The sequence below is a fragment of the Homalodisca vitripennis genome, unplaced genomic scaffold (genome assembly GCF_021130785.1).
Source record: "Homalodisca vitripennis isolate AUS2020 unplaced genomic scaffold, UT_GWSS_2.1 ScUCBcl_10215;HRSCAF=18991, whole genome shotgun sequence".
Taxonomy (NCBI): Eukaryota; Metazoa; Arthropoda; class Insecta; order Hemiptera; family Cicadellidae; genus Homalodisca; species Homalodisca vitripennis.
Genome location: NW_025786327.1, coordinates 1 through 18,380, shown reverse-complemented (window position 1 = coordinate 18,380; position 18,380 = coordinate 1). Strand labels below are relative to the sequence as shown.

Genomic DNA, 18,380 nt, shown 5'->3' with positions numbered 1-18,380 from the left:
CAAAGATGGCGTACCCACCGGTTGACGCTATCATCACCGAAGGTTGAATCATGGATACAAAAGGTCATGTGACGCTCGACGTCGATGTAATACATGGAAATATTTACTCCGCACGTGGAACAGTTGTTCCATTTTTTATGTTCTAGAACTTCGTTATTTCTCATTTCCAACCCCATCACAAACTTATATTTTTTCTTGTTCTATAGGATAACAATTGCAAGAAGTTATCGCAAAACTCGTATTTCTGCCGCTCAGGCCGTTTATATGATAATTCACTAAGATTTCACATAATAATGGCAAAAAGTTGGACTAAAACTCTTACTCTGTCTTTTATCTAGTTCATAAAGCTAGTATTAGTTATATTCTATGCTCCATCGTCACCAATTGACAGGGGTATTTTATTTTTATTAATAATAATAATAATAATATTTGGCCGTATTTAATTAAGTCCAATAAAATGTTTGGTATTTATTTACAATACCGTGACCATGAAAAATGGACTTTTTTTCATGGGTTGGGCATTTATAGCCACAGGTTTATTATCACAGGTGCATTATAAACTGGGGGGAAAGTTTTTTCATTGTGTCATATTTTATGACTTTCAGGCATTATTTGCAAGTAAGAAGGGAAAATTAACCGACAAAATTTTGTCGAATCAATCACTTGGAGGGTTAAGGTATCTTGGGGCTATTTCACCGTGAATTTGGGATTCGACTTTTGCAAGCTCGAGTTAATTTTTTTTTCTAAAAGAGCAAGCAGTGCGCTGCACTGCGCAGCGGGCAGGCATCGTTGACAGGGGATTAACGTCATCATTTCAGTCTAAAATTTGCCCAGGAGGCCCCCCCGGCCGCCCCCCCCCCCCCCCCCCCCCCCCCCCGTACTGTGTCAAAAGACAGAAGTTTTCAGAGGAATAATTCAAAAAAGCGTAACTCCTTTGATTTTCGTTGCCGCACGAATTTTTTCTTCCACTATTGTTTTTCAGGAAAAAATAAAAATGAACTTATCTTTCCTATGAGTCACGTTATTGTAAATTTGATATCCAAATGTTCAAATTAATCACTAATCATTCGGTTTTAATAAGTTTATTATTTCCGTATTTTGGTAATTATCATTATTAACCGCCGGGGCTGGGAAAAAATACGAGGGTTTTGCGTTCTTAATCTTATTAGGGAATCGTTCCATATATAAAAAAAGTATATAAGGTTTGATGCGGGTGGGAAATGAGGAGAAATAACGAATGTTCTAGAAAAAAGAAAATAATAGAAAATCAATATTAAATAACTTTCCAGTAATATTTTAGCTCTCAATTGTTCTACTATCACACGCTTCTCAAGCGTGTCACGTGACCTTTATGTTGGCCAATGATTGAACCTCGTGATTGACCGTCATCGGTTGCGCCGCCATCTTTGCAAAACGTATAATGAGAAATTATCAGAAATGAGGCAGGGATAATTTTGATCAAAATTAATAATGTTTTTCTTTAATTTTTTAATTTTTTTTTTTGTTTATTTCTCGAGAAAGAAAATTAAATTACGGAGTGCCTCCGGCCATCAGCGCCGGGCTTCCGGCAGCACCTTCGGTGTGCTTGCCCCGCGCTGGTATGTCAATAAAAGTAATAAATACATTCCCTCGAGATAGTACCATTATCAGTAAAAATATAAAATTCTAGAGGGGCTGATCAATTAATATATAATTGAAATGTAATGCAAAGGCCAATTATGTTAAAGTTTATAAAAATAACATAATATGAATCGATGACAAAAAGACTCAAATATATAGATGTGATTATGTAACAGAGATAACAACTCTTACCATTAGTGTTGTTGCGCGGATATACGCATAACTAAAACAGACGAGCAACAAAAAAAAAGTTGGAAATGGTCTATCACAACGAAAAACGACATCAGTCTTCCCGGATTTAAAAACACCACTCGACTCCGCCACGAACGTAACAAAAAATTACACATCATTTTTAAAAAAATGGCCCTGTTCTATTAAAAAAAGAGATAATTTCGTGTTCGGTTAAAACGTAAGCTCTTTACGTGCCCTACGAAATCACTCCGACACTACACAATTCACTAGGGTTGGTGTGAACTAGTGGATGGTTGATTTCCTACATTGTAAACTCACTCACTCAAATCCGATCCTACTGAACACGTTATCTTGTGTCTAAGAACTGACCTATGCCGGCCGGACAACTCAGAGTTAACAGGTATGCTATCAGGGCTGCTATCAGTCTGTGGCCGACAGATTAATATTCATAGTGTAAACAGATTATTCCAGAACACAGCACACAAAACTGAACATTTAAACATTTAGAATACTTTACCACTGTATCAATATATCCCCCTAAAATCATGTTATTTGTAATTTGCACCCCCTGAAGATTACTATATATATTTTTTGTTCAGGAAGGGTGAGCAGAATTATCGTTGGGTAACCGTCAAATTCGTTGATTTTGCCGCCCCGGCGGTTTAATCTTACTGGTACCCCCGTATTTTGTTTTGTGGTTTTCCCAAACTGAAACCATTTCAATTCATGATCAGTCAAACAATTTTACATGGAAAAATAAAAATCAAACAACGGTTTTTCCCCAAGTGCTAACTATTTCATATCAATCAACATTGATTGATATATTAATTGGAAATAATTTGTATTTTAAAATTTGAACAACACCTCTAAATTAACTATAAGTTTAAAAAACCCAGGGTAATTGTTTTCAAATTTAAATTCAACTTCTTAATCAAAGTTAAATCAATCCCTTACCAGTCTGACTGCTGGAAAAACAAAAACGCAGCTCTCACATAATGTTAATCCTTATCTTGTTATCAAGTAGATATTGAACAATATTCACTGACACGCTCAATAATTTTAATGAGTCCTCTGGAGCTTTTTAAACAAGTTATGTGCTCACTAGTTATATATGAGATTTTTATGTTAGCTTACCATAGTTTTCTCTTACATTTTAAACACGAATTACAAGTTATTTTTAACTTAGTGTCCACAATCCTTTTTACATGTTGACAAAATCTAGACAGTATCTTATTTATATTTCAGATTTATTCTCTCTTTTGTTATTTCCTATTCCTTATGTCTCAGTTGCCCCTGAGTTTGACTATATTCTTCTTACTTTTGTCTTCGTTACTATGACCATAGAGGTAAAACATAAAACACTTACGGAACACTACAGTTACTATTTTTGTTCGCAAGGTTGTTCTTCACTTTGTTACATTATAACGTTGATTATTTCTAATAAGAAGGATATTACATTCCAGTTTTAAATATTGCTACCACGCGTTGAAACATGTCGGTTACATGGTTTGAAAGACAGAAACAGTATTAATTATTAATGTATTACAGAAAATGTATTATACATCGTTACCATTAAAGTAAACTCTGATAACAACATAAGATTTATCACACTTTTTAAAATTGTAATCACATATAATATTGAGATCATCTCTGTAAGATTAAAATATACATACAAACATTAAAACAAAATGGTTTAGTTATTTCCAACAACTGTCTACACGTTGCTGAAGAATACCTAACTTTTTATCCAAACAATAGTTTCTGCCACACAAACCCCATGAATGGGAAGATCTATTAAAGTTTAAAAGAATTTACCCCTTAAAAATTATTTCAACTTTTGAAAGGTATTATCTTTGGTAGACCTTAATTATTTCTGTATGGAGATTCCGTATTGTTTGCACTTTCATTTTTCACTGTTTTACGTTTTAGTTGGCTGAAACGTAGTTTGAAAGCCACTAACATTTAATTTATCAGCCGACTTTTCCATAAGGTTTAATCAATTTGTAAACATCTCTAGAACCGTATTTCATTTCCCAGGTTTCCTCAAATTTGACACAACGGTCCTTCTTGTAAATTTCAAGAATCAAAGTTTCGTCATTTCCGACCCATATAGGCGAATGGGATGCATAGCCACTCGATAAAACAATATTCAACAATAACCATACGATGGAGCTCTAATATTTCCAACGGTTAATTGCATGTTTCAAAGTTTATTATCTAAAAATTGTTAATGGAGTATTAGGTATTAAGATTTACTGAATTAACGTTGACCTAAAACGTTATTCGATTATAATTATTTTTCTGGAAAACAAAACTAAACGCCAGAAAATTTTAAAACAAGACGGTGGAACTTGGGCTGTAGCATCGTTACACATATCGCTGTTAAGAAGTGGTACCAGTTGGCGGTTGTACATGAATAGCAAAAAGTTTAAAAAAAATTGGATGATGAGGTCCCTTAAATCTCTTTTCCAAGTGATGAGGTATTGATATCATACGATTGGGTTTACTTAAACACCGACCCACTGCAAATTTGGTTGGTGGTTTGCTTTTACTAAATTCTTTCAAAAAACCAAAGTCCTTTGTCAATACCCAAAAAAACAGTTTTTATTAAATTGGAGAAGCTTTCATTGCACATTGATTAATTGATATCTTGAACTTCTCTCCCTCTCTGCTGGCATTGTGTTTGATTAATCCTAAGTAGTTGCTAAAGGAGCTCTTAAAAACATTCTTCGGATTTATGATAGTAATGGTTTGAGTTTGCTGCTCAGCTGATTAATGTTTTTCAACGTCCCATGGTTTCTCCAACTCGGCCCCCACCCCTCCTCCCCCCCCCCCCATTATGCTTTGTGTGTGCATTTGATTGCTTTATTAGCACAAGGTCTCCAGATCCACTTGTCGTCTGAGAGGATGGGTATTCATCCTGACGCCTTGAGTTTTGACCTTTAGTCCTTCCATTTCCGTTACATTATCCTCTTCAAGCTCAAATGAACCTTTGTTCTACAAAGTAAAACTCTAAGTCTGTAACTAGATAGAGAAGCACTCGTGAAACTAAGCTGCTTCACTCTTAATGAACAAAAGTTCAGTATTCATTATATTTCCTAATTCGGCGAATGCTTTCGAGATTAAGTATTTCCAATGGTCTCAGTAAACCCTGAATCATGGGAAATATACGCCCCTATAAAAAGAATGGGATCTCACCTCTTTACCCATCGTTTGTTTTTAACAACAGAGCGATCTTAAAATAGTTACATGATAAATTGACATCGTGCGCTCGAAAAAGTGATTGCATTAAGGGTCTACAAAGAGTATTCAGGATTTGATAATGGTTATATAGCTTTTGCCAGATGATTTGGGGGTTTTTTGGTAGTTTATTGTTTCTTTGCTGTGCTTGTTCATCTTGTCTTCCGCATCATATGTATACAGTTTGGCTATTTAAACGCAAATGTAACAGATACGGCCAAAAACAAGACATGATTGAAATACGTACAAAAAGCTAAAAGGGCTCTGTACGTGTGTAGTGCGTAGCATTGCCTTACCCGGTCAAGAGTGATCCAGTGCTCCGCAGTCCCGGCGGAGACAACGTTTACTTTTTTGCTTTATTCAATGTCATGATTAAAAAATTTAAATTAGGCTATTGAATCATCTAATTTACAACAATTCGATTAAATGTAAATAAAAGCTCGTATTTTAAACATTGGTGTTTGGTCTTTCCGATTATATTGTTCAATAAATTAGGGTTATTTAATAACGCATATTGATATACACTATTCGATGAATATTAAAATCATAAACGGAGTACTGGCGACTTTCTGTCTTCCTTAACTAGTTTTTAAATGGTTTAGTTGTAGAAGGTTGACCTTCATCAGCAATCAGGGTACCTTCATCAGACCTGCATATAGAGGCCTTCCCCAGGAGAGGTGTGTGCTCAGTCCAATATTATTTTCACTGTATACTGCAGACATCGGTAGGTATATGCCAAGACAGGTACAACCTCTACTGTACGGAGATGACATAACCCTAATCTGTAGTCATAAAGAGCTAGACATTAGTGCAGCTGGGATCCAAGAAGCCTTGTCCAGCCTTGAACAATAACCTGTTAAAGGTATCGCTTAATATAAATCCAAGAAAGTGTAAAATTATCATAATAAGTAGAAGGAAAGAAATCATAAATCCCACATTGACTGTTGACAATCAAGTCATTCCTGTAGTCAATAGCCATAAAGATCTTAGGTATTATAATCGATAATAAATTAAACTTTAAGGAGCACATCCAATCACTGGTAAGCAAATCCCTAAAAGACCTTGACATCCTGAGGTCACTGGCTTGTGGGAGGCTAGGTGTCCACCCGCAGCTTCTAACAAAGGTATATAAAAGTGTAATTAGATCTAAGCTGGAGTGATGGTTGCTTTATTTTTGGTCATGCCCCAAAAGTCAACCTTAAAAGCCTACAAATAGTCCAAAACCATGCTTTAAGATGCATTCTCGGAGCTATGAAATCTTCCCCAACTAATACTCTGCATGCAGAGGCAGCATTACCTCCCTTACATATAAGGAGAGAATTCTTAACAGAAGAAAATATTGTTTAAAAACACTAAGTAATCCACAACACCCATGCTATGTGAATATAAGATATTTGCATGCAGTAGCTTATCATCATAAGTACTAGGTAAAAAAAAAACAAACCTCTATACATGGAACTGGTGAACACAGTAGATAATCTGGCGAATCTAAACAATATTGCAGTAAGTGATTCAAATCTTTTGGAATTCGTTGATAGCCCCCTACTGCTTAAGAACTTAAAAAAATATCAACACTTTGAACTAGAGATTCATGACACAGTTGGGAACAAAATCATAGTCTACGTTTCACCATAAGCTCCATTAAAAGCGCCATTAATTTCTTAGAATTAATTGAGAAATGACAAACTATGATAAAACTATCTAAGAATTTACAACAGTGCATGGCGTCCACGATAGCAAGGATGTGCGCAGGCTCTCCGTCGTATATTTAACATGGACTTAACAAATAGAATGCAAATATTTAACACTTCTACAACCCAGGCGCATTTCCAAGCTATTCCGGCAGAACTGCATTGTCCATAAAGAAAAGCTTGTTGAAAATAGCAAAACGAACAAAATTATGGGATAACATTGTGAGTCATGTTTCTGACTCAAAAGCTGCTATACTAGCCCATAAAATAGCAAGCAAGTCTTCAGCAACATATGAAGAGCTAAATCTCTTCTTGTGCTATGCAGCCATTACACATCTGCATGATGAGCAGGTAAATCAGAATACTTCACTTTCTTTATCAATGTGCTACCAAAGTCCATGTGGGATAGGGTCACCAATGAAGCATGTAGACTTAGGCTGGGGCAAAAGAGCCAACCCAAGCAGTGTGAAGACAACCACACAGATTTTAAAGTCGTCATTCGTAAAGATTTTGTTTGCGCGCAATTAAACAATTCACTACTTGCCCCCTGATAGCCCCTCCCCATGGTATAATAATTAACAAACTGAGTAGCAAATAAAATAAGTAACAATAAAATAGACTATGAACTTGGAACCATGCCTTGGTGTTAAATGCAAACCCTATTTAAGATAAAGTTTGCATTATTTCACTCCGTTATGCCCTATCAAATGCACATGCCAGCGGTTACCTACTTAGAGAAAGGTCTCTCAACATTTTAACTCTTTGATTGTGCTGGCAATATAACGACTTCAGACGAATGAATTGCTCACTAAACTGAAAGCGAAGAAAATAGATCCACCTTATATATTTGAAAAGATCGTTTTAACGAGTCTTTGATATGGAAATAAATACACCGGGAAATTCAGATAAGTTTTCTTAATCTCATAAATAAGGTAATATAAAAAAGTAACAAAAAACAAAAACCCTGGGTCATTAACAATATAAGAGAATGTTTATCGAGTTTCCATGCTCAAAGTAAGCGGCAGGAACCTGCCTGGAAGATTCGACGCCAAACAAGAATAAAGAAAAGAGGATTGCGCAGATGACTCGGTTTTTGAGTGTATCCTTGGGACAAGAGCGACGTGAACAGGCCTTGATGTCTCCTGCCGTTAGTATTAAAGACTGGGTGCATTAACCCACCTATTCATATCTTGGGCAGCAGATGGTTGTATCTGGACAACAGCTGGATTGGTGCGCGAAGGGAATGAACCAGAAAACAACTAACTACAATTTAGAGCTTCATTTTCATGATATTGACAAACATTTCTTTTCTTTCTGGCAATATTTTTGAATAGAATCGGTATTCAAAGTTGTAATCTACATTTGGAATTTTCACATTCTTTTTTAAAACAAAATTATGAATACAGCTAGATTTACAATTAAACTGTTTATTTTTTAATTACTATCTTTTCTACGACTGTTCTCATATCAATCGAACTATAATAGGGAGGTAGTCGAAAGAAAGTACAATGATCCGGCAGTTTAAATTACTCCTACTCTGAACGCCCTGCTTCCGCACGTATTATGATTCGTCCCCATTGTAGGTATCTGATGCAAACACCCGCCGATTTACGTCTCTGGTTCTTTCGAGGTTTTGCACACTTTATTGAATATTACACAAACGACTACTTAAATGTGCATAATAATAAAAAAAAAAAAAGAAAAACTCAAACAAGTTTCGATTTCTCAAACGAGAATGGTGTATCGAACATTGTATAAGTCCACTGGTTTAGACATAAGAAGAGCTGCTGATACAGTATACGACAGTGTGATTCGGTTAGTGGTTTAGCCTACAGCACTTTCTGAGCTGATTGTACTATAAACAAATAAATGAAAAAAAGTCTCATCATAGTAAACATGGGTCCCCGGAAATGCTTCCTTACTGGGTTAATGACCAATCTGAAAGATTTCAACCCAAAAATTGTGTGCAGGGCGAAAGTCAAACATGATGAACATTTGCCGCGGTGTTTATGAAGAGATGATTTATTGAGTGCGAAATGCAACTTTTTCTAACGGAAATTCCTTTGTATTAGACTGAGACATAATTGAATAAAGTTCATCTTCAATATCTGTATATCATGTCTGAGAGATGTTTTTTGTGTATAACCTTGACAAAAAACAGAAAGTAAAAATAGCATTTTTAAAACACTTTTTTACAGGTTTAACGGACAAGCTTATTTGTTTGTTAAATAGGCAATTGAAGACCCACATTTTTATTACAAAGCAAACTTGCAGAAAATTTAATTCTGAATATAACATCTATCGTGCCACACGGCTATTAAACGAAGCGCGAACACAGTAATTTTAGTTGTCTCGGAATTTAATTTTACAACAAACAGTTCCTACCAACTGGCAAGAAATTCTCCAAAGCAAAGGAAAACCGCATTTTAATGACATAAGGAGTAGCCTACACATAAGATTTTATTAGGTATTCTACATTTAAATTAAGTTTTGAAATAAATTATTTGTTTATCATCTAAAGCTCTATAATACTACGTACCGCACTTTCATAACAGGTGTTCAAAAATGTCCAGTCCTTGTACTTCAAATACACTTATATTATGCATCGCTTTCTGATTGATGCGATTTATCCTCCGCAAATCTGCTGCACGATTGTTTTTGATTTGTTGCCTGCGGCATCTTCTATAGTCGATTTATAACATCTTCAAACGTGTTATTTACTTTTTCCTGGTACACTCCCAGGTTCTTATCATCCCCCAAACCCCATACTCTACAAGAAATCTAATGGAGTTTATTAGATCTGCTGGGTCGGATACTTGGGTGGCCAAGTGTGTGGTTCCACCGGCGCAACCAATCTCCCATACGCCCTGTAAATGTGCTCGTTTAAGTGCATTGTTACATTATTGGAAAAGTGGGCAATGGGCCACCATCAATAATGTGTGATAAATAATATAGCACCTTATGGCTGACTAATTCGAACACGTCTTCTCCTAACTACATAGTGGTAAGATTTGTTTCTGTAAGGAATTCTAGGTACATGACGGAATTTAGATGTCCCTCGGGGGGGTTGGGGGAGACAACTGAATGGGTCCTATTAAACGATCATGGATATGAGTCTCACACCATACGATTATTACACTAAATCTGTGTTGACAATGTTTGCGCCAACCGTATTGTACTATGTGGATTTATCTCTCCTGCCCAAGTGTGTTCATTGTGAAGGTTGATTGACGCCATCTCGGGTAACATTGAGGCTTCATCAGTGAATAAAATGGTTCTAATGATGTTGACGGGTTTCTATTTAACGCAGTTGCAAACATTCCATATCGAACGAGGAGGATCTGTTGGTTGAATACTTTGAACTTGTTGTTTATGGTAAGGGAACATGCTATTTTTGCGCAACTCAGTTCTCCATACTTCAAGACTGAGATCACTGCGTGCGAATCGCCTATAGAAAAGAACGCCGTGTACCTGATCACCAGGACTGCGTTCAGTAGCCATGATTATAGCCTCTTTCCATATCTCCATTATTCTGGGGACGATCCGGCTGATCACCGATAACATTATTAATACCTAAGGAAGTTTACCTGTTTACTCCTTGAGGGTACTAAATTGATCCACCTTGATCGTGTTTTTGGGTTCTGGAACTCTTGGCGAATTAGGAAATCGCTCCTTCGGTATTCTCGCAGTAGCAGCGGTTTGCATTTTTTCCTGTCCACAAACGCCTAAGACAAATACCATGTTCGGCATGATTCCTTCCGTTGTAAATAACAAAGGCAATTGCAATTGTGTTGGATAAGTAACATATACTTTAAAATACACTTCACTAACAAACGAGTAGTAAATTAATTGTATTAAATTGCACTCCATTAAACTAGTACAGAATTGGTAACTAAATAATTTTGGATTCCTCAATAAATTTGCAGTGTATTGTGTTTTAGATAACAGCTGATTTGTGATACCAACCTTATAAAAACATAATTTACCTTCTCTGTAAAAGCTAACGTGACATAAGGATATGTATGTTACGATGATCGTAACGCAGACTTTGGATGAGTCCCACTAAAAGAAATAGTATTATTGTATTTTTAGTGTTGAGCATTAATCTATTTAAAATTCGTAATTTACAATTGTATGCTCAATCAACTTTAATTTGTGTACCTTAATATCATTACATTACGGTGTTTAGTATGATACTACAATACGTATTTCTTCCTTGGTAGAAATGTTTTGTTGTAAAATTAAATTCTCTAGAAACTAATACTTTTCGCTGTATAATATCCGTGTGGCACATAATTTTATTCAGAATTAAATTTTCTGCAGAGTTTCCTTCTCTGTAAAAATGTTGGGTCTCTTCCCAGATGCCTATTTTAAACAAAATAATTGTCCGTTATAAACCTTAAAAAAGTGTTTTCAAAATTATTTATATTTCTTGTTTTTTGTTAGTATAACGAAAATAAACTAAATGAGATACCAGCTATGCAGATCGATACTTTATTCAATTTCTAATCTAAAAATCCGTTCTAGAAAAAAGTTTGCAATTCGGCCCTATAAACATTATCTCTTCATTCAAGACACGCGGCTAATCATCATTTGACCTCCTGCACCACAATTTTTGAGTGAACATCTTCAATTGGCCATCAACCCCAGTAAGAGAAGCATTTCCGGACCCCATGATTTATATTGAACTTTTTTCTTTATTTTTTATAGTAGCAATTCAGCTCAGAAAATTTGCCCCGGTAACACTAACCGAATTACCGCTGTATAAATGTGTAAATAGCCTAGTGCTAGTACAGTTATTGTTTTCTTCTTCATTGGCTAGCCGGTGTCCTCCGCTGGTGCTAAGGCTGGGCTGCATTGTAACACGTGGTAAAGTAGACTTTGAAACACACCATGCGAGTGTTATGAACTCGGCATGCTGTCTGTCCCTTGAAACTGTGCACGAGTTTTCTGTGTTAAGGTGTTTAAATGAGAAATTATTTTTAAAATGTAAATTTATTATGTTTGCTGTTTTTTTTGTGAGAGTGGGTTATTTATGAATTTTCTCACTCTACTTCTGCGTGGTGGTCTTTCAATACCTTAGTATATAAGCAACCTTTCAATTATTAGTAATAGCTTTTGGTTTGGGCCCGATCCTCAACTGTGGTCCAACCATACATGGTTTGGGAGGAAAAATGTCTTACATCAGGAATTACAGATTGCAGGCTTGCTGCTACACAGCATTAATGGAGGTTAATGATCACAGATAATAAGTTATGATCCACAGAATAATCCGCAAAAATAATAAACGTTTCACAACATGACAGTGAGATCTGATGAATTCTGGTAAAGAAGCATAATTTCAGTCCCTAATAACAAAGATCTATAACAAATCAGACCTAAATGTCCAAAAAGACATTTGAGTCAGAGAGTTATATACAGCTTCTGCCACCGGACACTTTTGAGGTTATAGTTTAGCTCTACTAACAGGACCCAAGGCTTTAATCCATTCCCGGCTGGATAAGTTCGTGCTTTCTCAGAAAAACAATTGACAGTCACTTATTGATTGTATTAATCGTAAGGGTAGAAAAGAAGCTATATATTGTAAGAAATTCTGAGTCCGCAAACTAAGCTGATAACCAATAACTCACTTCCAAACTACCATATTCTTTATCCCCTCTAACAGAGTTCGGTATAAACAGGCTGTTGTGCTATGCAGAAACCCCATCATTGACCAAATAAATGATATTTGTTAACCATGACCTGCAGTACAGTACCTAGTCCTTGAAGCCTATTCGCATTAAAGACCAAAAACTTCAATACAAGATGGTCCATACAGGACTCATTTTGTTAAACATAATTTTGAGAAGGCAATACAATACCAGAAAGAACTTATACTAAATCCATAGTTATTGTATACCTGTTGAAAAATATACTTTGCCAGTCAGACATTGCTACAGGTGTTTAATTTTTTTACTACTCGTAGCGCGCGTCATGTAGCCAGTTCTCCTATGTCAAAACGAGAACTTGATGCGGAACAAGTGGTAAACAAAGCAAGCGTCCACACGTTGATCCACTTGGACCAAGACTCCTAAAATGTGTCAAACTGTGATGGTGATCCAAGTAAGTTTCTCGAAAGATTGTTCAATGTATTAAACGTCAATTAGCAATTAGAAATAGAATGTCACGCAATATAACTGAAGATTTTTTCACAGCTTCTACAATACTCTCCCAAATCCAAACACAACCTTTCCAACCTATAGAATCGGTACCATAAAACCTATGCCTTCAAAAGTCCTCACCAGATGTAACTAGTTTTAACGCGAATTCCGCTCATATGTTGGCCAGCCTAAACCAACACCCTACCACGCGAATGTATCGCACAATTATTTTGACCCCTTAAGGTTATGTGAGCTCAAGTTACAAAGAAGAGGAATTGTTAGGCAGTCCTCTAATATTCAGGAAGCCAAGAGCATATTTCTATAGGCCTAATGGTGAAACAACACCAACTAAGCAAAAAAACACATTACGCTTAAAACACGGTTACCACACCAAATCAGCTGCGAACAAGGAACAAACAAGTAACTACAAATCCTGATAAAAAGTTAGAGGAGGTTTAGGTCTCTCTTAATGACTTCAGAAAAACGCGCGCTAGACTGACATGTATTAAACTAAAACCAGTCACTTGAAGAACTTTTAAAGCAAAGGCTTATTTTTGAAAAGCAATTGATGTTGGATGCATCCAATAGCCAATCTCCTGACCCTCTATAGATGATCAACATAGTACTCAAGGAATATAAAGAGTATACACTTTAGACTTATCTAGTATTGGGCACTAAACCAGTAGAGCACCTCGCCCCCTGATGTGAAGTTACCGGCAGCTCCAATTAAAATACTGCAATGGAATGTTGCAGTCAATCACAATCAAAATGGGGCTGAGTTATCCTTTTTTGTGTGTAAAGTACAATATTAAGGTTATTGTCTTAACAAGAAACATGGCTAAAACCAAATGAAACAATATTGTTTAAAAATTTCCTTCCTCTGCTTTTGAGAAATGATAAAGGTTCTTGATGGTTTGCATCTAGCGTGGGTCTGCAATTTTAAATCCACAAGTCGACTTCACGTTGGAGATGGTATTTGACTTGTGCAAGTCTGTTTTGGGTTTGGATGCTCAGGATCCAATTCCCAGGGTGTCTGGAGTCACGATCCGGGGCCTTTCCAGGCCTTCCGTCACATATATAGCATTTATTGTTCGCCCAAAAACAGTAGTAACCGCGAACAGGAGTTAATTGAAGAAACATTTTTTTCCAATAAAACAAAGATTACACTCTACTGTGTTGCGACTCTTAATGGTATGACCATCCCTATTGACCGCTGACTTTACCGCCAATGACACATGGGGCAGTCATATATTACAATGCGTACAGTGAACTCACCCACTCATACATTTTTAAATGACACGATACTTCACCACCACTCACTGGATCTCCTGGCAGAATACCTACATTCAACTTTAGATCTTACTTTTGGCCACTGATGCATTGAAGAAGACTAAAATACTCGCTCTTGGTAGGTAAATAGAAGTCTGATTCAAAATGGGTAGCTGATCACTACCCCTCTAATTATTTTTAGCTAATTAAAATCGGAGTAACAAATTGTGCCTTCCACAAACAGTCTTTTGGCTCAAAAAAAGTCGGGCGTATAAAAAGTAATTCACTCATAAAAACTTAAAAAAAAGCGCATTCTGGGGATAAGTGTTCAGAAAAGGCCGTGAATAAGGACTGGCATCCAGTATACACTCAAATACTGATAAAATCGCACGAGTGCATATAAATAGTTAAGTATCTCACATAAGATCATTAAAGGCTAGCAAATCATAAGACTCAAGATCCCCAACTATCTAGTCACCAAAGATAAGAGGAGATGGCAAAGTTTCTCTTAACGCAAAATCTGTGGTGGCACACACCGGACTGCTCTAAGGCAGGTCGCTATAGAGAAGTAAGGAAACTTCACAACTACTTCACAATGAACGTAATTGACTCCCCTATACATACAGGCAATACAGAAACTACACACACTATGCAGAGCTCCGTGAGGTGATCCGTAAAGTCAAAAAAGACAAGCTTGGGTAAGTTTCTGTGAGAACCATAGAAAATTAAAAATAATACAACACAAATTTGGAGCAACAATTAGAGGTATTCTCAGAAGTGGAAACCAAAGATACACATAGTAGACATAAGATTTTGACTCCATGAAAAAAACTTCAAGATTTATAGCTTTTTTAAAAACTTTAACCCACCTACTGCCAGAACTTACATTTTTCCATGATGAAATCTGAAATCAACATCCACCGATCTTTCTAACAAAGGGCTACCAAACCAAACTTCCATTGGAAGAAAAATTTAGTCCTATGCAATCTACTACATATTAGTCAATAAAATCTAGGACACACTAAGCACAACACAGAGCTTTCCTGGTTTCGGACGGGGTAAGCTATTTAATCTTAAAAATGTTACCCTTTTCAGCTAAAACTCTACTGCTTAATGTTTTTAACAACATCTGGTCCGGAGCCGAGATTCCGATGCAATGGAAAACCATCAAGGTAATAGGCATTCTAAAACCAAACAAAGAAAAAGGTAAGGAAAGCTCATATAGACCCATCTCTCTAATGTCATGCATGATAAAAATCTTCAATTTAATGGTAAAACACAGATTGGAATGGTTTATCATTAAAAACAAACTAATACCAGACTACCAATTTGCCTACCAAAAAAAGAGAGGTTGTAATGATTTCCTGTTAGCATTCATGGCTGATATTCATGTGAATTTAATGCAAAATAGGATTGCAGCTGCTGTCTCGCTGGACCTGAGCAGTGCCTATGATACGGTTTCTCTGCCCGCTCTGGTGAGTAAGTTGTTTGTCCTGGGTATTCCCCACAGATTTATAACTCATGTACATAAATGGTTAAGCTATAGACAATTGACTTTTGTCGGAAGCCAGCATACCCTCACCAGGTCTACTGTCAAAGGACTACCCCAAGGTTGTGTGCTCAGCCCAATCTTGTTCTCACTTTATATATCTGATGTGGGAATTCAGTTACCAAAAGAGATCCAACCCTTTTTATATGCAGATGATCTCACATTAGTCTGTAGTGGTACACGGTTTGACGGTGTTGATGCTCGGATGCGAGAAGCCCTGTCTAGTCTTACCCAGTACTGTCAACTGCTGTCCCTGGCAATCAATGTAAATAAGTGCAAAATAATAATCTTTAGCAGGAAGAGGCAGACAACAAACCCAAATTGGACTGTAAATAATGTAAGTATCCCAGTTGGAGATTGCCTCAAAATTTTGGGTATCATTTTTGACAAAAAACTGAATTTTAAACAACATGTAAGCTGTTTGGTGAGTAAAACTCTTAAGGACCTAGACATTCTTAAGTCACTGGCCTGCGGAAGGAATGGTGTACACCCTCAGCTACTTTTAAAGGTATACTGCAGTATAATCAGAGCTAAACTAGATTATGGTGGCTTTTTTGTTTGGGCATTTACCAAATAGTGTTTTGAATAAACTAGACATTATTCAAAATCAGGCTCTCAGGTGCATATTGGGTGCTATGAAGTCAACCCCAATTTTAGCTCTTCAAATGGAAGCAGCAGTACCCAACTTGCAGACCAGAAGGAAAATGTTAACTGAAAGACTAGTTTTCAAAGTACTGTCTGAACCTAACCATCCAGTTTATGTAAATTTAAAGTATTTAAGTATGGCAGCAAATCATCACGAATACTGGGCCAAGAAGACCACACCACTGTATATAAAATCAGTAAGTACTGTAGAAAGGATAGTAATCCAAACCTGTGTCAAAGAAACTAGACTAATTGACAGTCTGGAGAAGCCAATTACTATGCTGGATTTAAACTTATGTTGCAGGGTAGATATTAATCGGATGGAAAATCCAAAATCCGAAATTCCTCCTGAAACACTCAAAAAATTATTTATAGAACAAATAAATGAGGAATTTTCAGACTACATAAAAATTTACACAGATGGATCGAGAAACGCAGAGGGTTCTGGAGCAGCTGTATTATTACAAGGTAGGCCTAATCATCTTAGTTATAAATTCTGTTTACCCAAAATAGCTTCCAGCTACACAGCCGAACTTTACGCCATAAAGAAAGCAATCGAGATTGATAGCGAATCTTCAACCAGGTAACAAAGTACTAATTTGTTCTGACTCAAAAGCAGCCATCCATGCAGTCAAAACAGCCTGTAAACTTGATTATATTGATAACATTACATCCCAAATCGTGGAGGAGGGCCTTTCTTCAGAAAAGAAATAACATTTCAGTGGTTCCTGGTCATGTGGGTATTACACCAAATGAAATAGTAGATAAGCTGGCGAAAGAGGCAATTCAGACAGGAAAAGTAATCAAAGATCTGGTCCTTCCGATGGGTGACTTTGTCAGCCATTTAAAATGTGAAATGACATCCTTATACAAAGCTGAAGTAGAACAAAGCAATAAAGCAAGATGGTATAGGGATGTGCAGCGGGACCTTCCTATGGTCCCATGGTTTAAGAATGCTAAGATAGGAAGAAGTAAACTAGTCACAATAATTAGGCTAAGACTGGGTCATGCACAGGTAAATGAAACTTTATTCAGAATAAACTGCTACTTTACTGAAAAATGTCTCAAGTGTACATTGAATGTGAAAGAAAGTCTTCAGCACCTAATCTTTGAATGCCCAACATATGATAGCTTCAGAGAACCATTAATACAACATTTAAAGGAAAAGAAAGTAAGGCCACCATTCTATCTCAAAGAGCTGTTGGTAAGTTTTGACTTAGGCGTATTGTTAGAAATAGTAAGGTACCTAAATAGTATAAATAGGTCAATTTGATAAAGGCAATTGGGTGTTACTAACATTCAAGTATAGAACTCTTCCACACTATCTTGGAGTCATATTTGTTACCTACTCCAGGTTCTAACAATTTGTATTTATCTCCAGGGTCTGAATCCTTTTCGGAGTAGAAAGTCGCCTGGAGGACCTCAGGCGTGAAGAAAGTCTGATCAGTGGGCCCCAACCATTTCCATTGATCCTGTAACCTAAAAGCCTTTCCTATAGCTTGTCCCCTCTGTGTGTAAATAACTGAACACTACAGGAACAATTGATTGATAACAAAGTCAGGTTATAGGCAAATACTAACATTTATGTGGAATTGTAATTAACTTCCCCTTCCCATGAAAAGAAACAGTGTGAAAGTGAAATAAAAAAAAAAAAAAAATTAACACCCTCACCACAAATCAGTTAAATGCAATACATACAGTGAAAAGTGAAATAAATAGTAAGGGTTATTCAAAACATTCAAAGTGCGATAAAAACAGTGGAAAGTGAAATAAATAATAAAGACTATTGTGGTTCCATGCCCATATGGTAGCAGAACCAGCTACATTTTGGTAGCTAAGAAAGAAAGAAAGAAAGAAGGCTGGGCTGGAGTTCATGTCGGTACTGATCAAATTTGAAATTGTGTATTGAATACATAGTTATCAAGATCGTTTTGTGTTTTGAAGAGGCTTATCTTTAAGAAGGTAGTCAAAATAGCACATTTCTCTTTTTATTTAACAACTTAAAAAAATTCAGCGTCATTAACATGAACTAAA

General features: G+C 36.4%; 1 protein-coding gene across 1 annotated transcript; it reads left to right on the top strand.

Moving 5' to 3' along the window:
• Positions 1-17,076: 17,076 nt before the first annotated feature.
• On the top strand, positions 17,077-17,847 carry LOC124374801. Its single transcript, XM_046832951.1, has 2 exons — positions 17,077-17,550; positions 17,728-17,847. The coding sequence occupies exons 1-2, from the start codon at positions 17,170-17,172 to the stop codon at positions 17,776-17,778; spliced, it is 432 nt and encodes a 143-aa protein (XP_046688907.1). The 5' UTR covers positions 17,077-17,169; the 3' UTR covers positions 17,779-17,847.
• Positions 17,848-18,380: the final 533 nt, after the last annotated feature.

Bases quoted from the DNA above. Each gene is read 5' to 3' on its own strand.
- LOC124374801 (XM_046832951.1), top strand. From the start codon at position 17,170: ATGGGTGACTTTGTCAGCCATTTAAAATGTGAAATGACATCCTTATAC. The intron at 17,551-17,727 runs GTAAGTTTTGAC...ATTTATCTCCAG, and splicing joins TCTATCTCAAAGAGCTGTTG to GGTCTGAATCCTTTTCGGAG.